This window comes from Homarus americanus, unplaced genomic scaffold, assembly GCF_018991925.1.
Source record: "Homarus americanus isolate GMGI-L3 unplaced genomic scaffold, GMGI_Hamer_2.0 scaffold24694, whole genome shotgun sequence".
Lineage (NCBI taxonomy): Eukaryota > Metazoa > Arthropoda > Malacostraca > Decapoda > Nephropidae > Homarus > Homarus americanus.
In genome coordinates, this window is record NW_024732780.1 from 10,061,277 (window position 1) to 10,066,754 (window position 5,478).

At 41.9% G+C, this 5,478-nt stretch overlaps 2 protein-coding genes across 9 annotated transcripts in view; both read left to right on the forward strand.

The window, feature by feature from the left end:
* Positions 1-957, forward strand: part of LOC121868973 (solute carrier family 23 member 2-like) — a 25,749-nt gene extending 24,792 nt beyond the window's left edge. The window contains 2 exon segments of the mRNA XM_042370006.1: positions 549-666; positions 870-957. Of these exon segments, the coding sequence (XP_042225940.1) occupies positions 549-666; positions 870-957 (206 nt within the window).
* The window catches only part of LOC121869098 (solute carrier family 23 member 1-like), a 56,676-nt gene extending 53,377 nt beyond the window's left edge, over positions 1-3,299 (forward strand). For 4 of the 8 annotated variants that reach the window (XM_042370266.1, XM_042370272.1, XM_042370274.1 and 1 more), the window contains 2 exons: positions 2,235-2,375; positions 2,736-3,299. The gene's annotated coding sequence lies outside the window, so the exon portion shown is untranslated. Of the gene's footprint in view, positions 1-2,234; positions 2,376-2,409; positions 2,430-2,565; positions 2,613-2,665; positions 2,714-2,735 lie in introns of those variants that run through there. The other 4 variants (XM_042370269.1, XM_042370277.1, XM_042370278.1 and 1 more) reach the window with 4 other exon arrangements.
* The last annotated feature ends 2,179 nt before the right edge of the window (positions 3,300-5,478 follow it).

Below are 5,478 nucleotides of genomic sequence, written 5' to 3' on the forward strand. Positions count from 1 at the left end.
CTCCTCACCCCAGCCACCTCCCCTCCTGGTCTCCTCACCCCAGCCAAGTAATTAAGACCCATTTCTGCCTTAACTGACGTCATTAAGACCTATCCTTACCTTAACTAACCTTGCTAATTGCTATCCTTACCTAACCTAACTAAACTCTATCTCAACTTGACCTGACCTGACGTAATCATTATTAACCTCTGTCTTAACTTGACCTGACTTGAACTGGCTTAACCATTATTAACCTCTATCTCAACTTCACCTGACCTGACCTAACTTAACCAATATTAATCTCTACGTCGACTTAACCTGACCTGATCTATCTTAACCATTATTAAGTTATATCTCAACTTAACCTGACCTAAATTAACCATTATTAAGCTCTATATCAACATGACCTGACCTGACCTGACCTAACTTAACCATTACAAACATTTATCTCAACATGACCTGACATAACCAATATTAACGTCTACCTCAACTTAACCTGACCTAACCTAAATTAACCATTATTTTAACTATTTCAACTTAAGCTAACCTGACCTGACCTTTCTCTCTAGGGACGGACGAGGAGCGAGGGATGGTGGCGTGGAAGGATCAGTTAAAGCCCCCTAGTGAAGAATCTGCCATGGACCATTCTTGTTATAACCTTCCCGTAGGCATGGACACCGTCAGGAGGTAATGTGTAGGTTTTGTATCCGTCTGTTTGTGGAGGGATATTTTTGGTGAGTGTGTGTCTGTGTGAACCTAATCTAACCTAGTCTGTCTGTGTCTGTTTGTGGGGGAGTTAATATTTTTAGTGTGTGTGTGTCTGTGTGAACCTAATCTAACCTAACCTTCATCTCTCGTTTATAATGTTACAACTGTTTAATATATTACAGATGGAATTGGACGAGGTATGTACCCATATCCCCTACGTTTATCGGCTGGGGGTTCGTAAGGAAGAGGTGTATGAAATCATCAGCGTAGAGGGTGCCACTACTACTATCACCACCCACAACTACAGCTACTATTACTACTTCACATCACCACCACCATCACTATATTAATACTACCATCACCATCACCACTACTACTACTACTGCTACTTTTTTTTTCTTCCTGTATAATAACCTCCAGCCTCCTCTTATTAACCATGCCACCAATTTTACATCATATGACCCCCTTCCCCCCTCACCCCCTCAGTGTCACCCTGACGAAGGAGTCGATAAATAAAGTACTTCTTGGGCGATAGAACCCACAGATATCATCCACAGAACCCTTCCCTCCTCCCTGACGAGATCCCCTTGTGCCATCTCCAGAACCACCAGCACTACCCCCCAACAGAACCACCAGCACTACCCCCCAACAGAACCATCAGCACCTTTAACAGAACCTGCTTTACCCCCAACAGAACCACCAGCACTACCCCAACCAGAACCACCAGCACTACCCCCAACAGAACCACCAGCACTACCCCCCAACAGAACCACCAGCACTACCCCCCAACAGAACCATCAGCACCTCACTAACAACAAATACACTCCGGGAAACTGACAGACAAATGGACAACAACGTCTTATTGTATCTACCAAACACAAGCCAGCATAAGACGACGTATCTTTAAGCTTTACGTCGTCATATAACCAGGGCAGCAGTGCAGAGATCCTGTAAATTTGGCCTAGAAACGCACACACTCTTTATTTTTTGTGAACGAATGCTAAGAAGAAGCTACACTGACAGGAAAACAAATTAAGATGAGCAAAACTTCAAGATAAATACTTTAAATGTACAGAAAAATACAAATGAGATACTTTAGTCATATAATTAAGGATGATGTGATAATAATAACATAAATATTAATGGGTAAAGTTGGTGGTAGGTGGGTCAGGGGAAGGTAGGGACTGGGATGGATGGAGGACTGTGGTCGCTAACCCTCAGATATGACGAAGGAATTCTGATAATGCGGTCCTGATGGTTAAAAGATGCTCCTATAGTACATTATGTTGATCACGTGGAAATTAGTCCCAACCTTACTTAACCCCCGATAGCATTAGGAGGGCTAATCTTCATGTGATCCATTTGTGTCCTTAGCAACCGTGCCGCTTGTCTGAGCTGTCACGGTTGCTAGGGACAAATTTAAATGGGTTGAGATTAGTCGATAAGTCAATTATTCTCGAAATTTTATGACCCCCCAACAAATTATCTCACCTCACTTGCGGTCATAACTTTACCTCACAAGATATCATGACCCCACATTACAACAGGTCATGACCCCACATTACAATAGGTCATGACCCCCACATTACAACAGGTCATGACCCCACATTACAATAGGTCATGACCCCCACATTACAACAGGTCATGACCCCCACATTACAACAGGTCATGACCCCACATTACAACAGGTCATGATCATTCCCCTATGTCCTTTTACAACAGGTCATGACCCCACATTACAATAAGTCCTTGACCCCACGTACAACAGGTCATATTTACGACTCTAACAGATCCTTGTTGTTACTGTGGAGTCATGGCCCCACATTACAACAGGTCATGACCCCACATTGCAATAGATTGGCATTTACATCCTAACAGGTCATGACCCCCACATTACAACAGGTCATGACCCCACATTACAATAGGTCATGACCCCCACATTACAATAATGGGTCATGACCCCCACATTCCCTAATAGGTCATGGTCCCCACATTACAATAGGTTATGATCCCCACATTACAATAGGTCATGACCCACATTACAACAGGTCATGACCCCACATTACAACAGGTCATACCCCACATTACAATAGGTCATGACCCCCACATTACAATGGGTCATGACCCCACATTACAATGGGTCATGACCCCACATTACAACAGGTCATGACCCCCACATTACAATAGGTCATGACCCCACATTGCAATAGGTCATGACCCCTACATTACAATAGGTCATGACTCCACATTACAACAGGTCATGACCCCACATTACAACAGGTCATGACCCCACATTACAATAGGTCATGACCCCACATTACAATAGGTCATGACCCCCACATTACAATAGGTCATGACCCCCACATTACAATAGGTCATGACCCCACATTACAACAGGTCATGACCCCACATTACAGTAGGTCATAAACCCCACAAAATGTCATCACCCTACCTAACATGTCATGACCCCATCCCATTGCAGGTCATGACCCCATCCCATAACAGGTGTGGGGATCATGACACCTCGGCCAGTGAGAAGTTATTGTGTGACCTCTGAGTCTTCCGTTTGTTTCTGTATGCAATGTTGTCTCAATAAAAGTCTTTGAAAACTATTGTGAATTTTTACTTAAAGAAATGTAAGTTTGTAACGTTGTGTGTGTGTGTAAAACATCACAGATGACATGTAATAGACAGTAGGCAGTCGGCAGCTACCAAACAGGGAGGTACTACCGCCGTGGAAGATATTGGAAGCATAATATATTGTCTAATGGTAGACCCTGCTGCCATATGGCATCACGAAAATTGTGACCAAGTCCCAGGTTGATGATCTAACTTTCTGCCTCATTTACACACAATTACAGGGTCTCAATTGTTTCTCTTACTATTGACAACACAACATACAAACAGTATATTGTTCCTCACTTTTGATCTTTTCATTTGTGTATTTATGGTTCTTTATTATTATTGTTATTACAGAGTTATTATTATTTTATTTTTTTATTTTAAATTTCATCTACTATGAATTATTATTATTATTATTATTACTTTTTTGCCCCCCAAGCCCTTATGTGGGTCAGTGACCTGTGCCCGGGTGGGCTAATGCCCGCAAAAAAATAAAAAATAATTATATATATATATATATACGAATATATATATATATATATATATATATATATATATATATATATATATATATATATATATATATATATATATATATATATATATATATATATATGCAAATAAATCACTGTAGGTACGCGTGATCCTTGGTTATCAGCATATATATATATATATATATATATATATATATATATATATATATATATATATATATATATATTAATATGTACAATTACAGTGCTGAGGTTGCTGTGTGGTGAGGCTTGCTGAGAGGTCCTGTTGGGTGAGGAGCTTGCTGAGAGGGTCCTGTTGGGTGAGAGCTTGCTGAGAGGTCCTGTTGGGTGAGGAGGCTTGCTGGGGAGGTCCTGTTGGGTGAGAGCTTGCTGAGAGGAGGTCCTGTTGGGTGAGAGCTTGCTGAGAGGGTCCTGTTGGGTGAGGAGCTTGCTGAGAGGGTCCTGTTGGGTGAGGAGCTTATGAAGGTCCTGTTGGGTGAGAGCTACTGAAAGGTCCTGTTGGGTGAGGAGCTTGCTGAAGGTCCTGTTGGGTGAGGCTTGCTGAAGGTCCTGTTGGGTGAGAGCTTGCTGAAGGTCTGTTGGTTTGAGAACGTTGGAGTAGAGTGGTGATGATGATGATGATAATGGAGATAAAATGGCAATGGTTTGCCATGGGAAGGGAGAGAAGAGGTAAGGTAGAAGGGAAGTTATGAAACGGGAAGTAAAGTAGTAGAGAATAAGAGCAGGTGGGCTATCCACCTAGCAGAGACGATTTGATTGGCTGTGGTGAAGGCCGCACTAAGAGGTCGCCTAAGCTCAAGGGAACAGGGGGGGGAGGGGGGGGGAGGAGGCTAAGCTAGCTAGCAAGGGGGTGTTTGTTATTGTGTTAGTTGGAGAGGTCTACTAGGTCCTTGTGTAACTAGTAGAAAACTCTCATCTTTTGTGTACTATTTAATGTACAATAGTTCTGGCTCTTGAGGGTTATGGAGAAGGCTTTTTGGCCACCAGCTGTGTGATCTTCTGGTGTCCTCTGTTTTTAGTCGATGGTATAATTCGTCTTCCATTATTTCTAGTTTGTGCCATACTGCCTGTGCTTGGCTGTATGTTCTTATGTTCAGTGGTAAAATATTGTATTTTTCGTGAAGCTCTTTAATTTTGGTTGTGTATGGGGGACGTTGTTTGGAGGCTCTGCGGATGGCTTTGTTCTGTGTTGCCTGAAGTTTTAATTGGTTGGTAAGGCTGATCGTGTTTAATGGTATTGGCGGGTATTCAAGATGGGGGCAGACAAGTGCTTTAAATAGGTGTAGTTGTATTTTCTCTTCCATTTTGCCGAATCTTCTTAATTTGGTAAGCTGTATTTGGGCTAGTCTATTGCGCTCTGTTATGTGTTTATTTATTCCGGTTCTTGTTATTGTTAGCCCCAGTATTTTTCCTTCGTTAGAGTAATGTATTTCTTCGTTGTTTACTGTGATTGGTGCTGGGTTTATCCTTGAAATGTGTATGATCTTTATTTTCTGTGTATTAGTTTTTATTTTCCATTTCTTCTCGTAATTATTTATTTGTATTATGGCGCGAGCTGTTTTTAATGCCATCATCTGTTTGGCCTTGCCTGGATGGCGGATGATCTGGGTGACATCATCAGCATATGCGATGTATTCACCGTGAATTGGTGGCG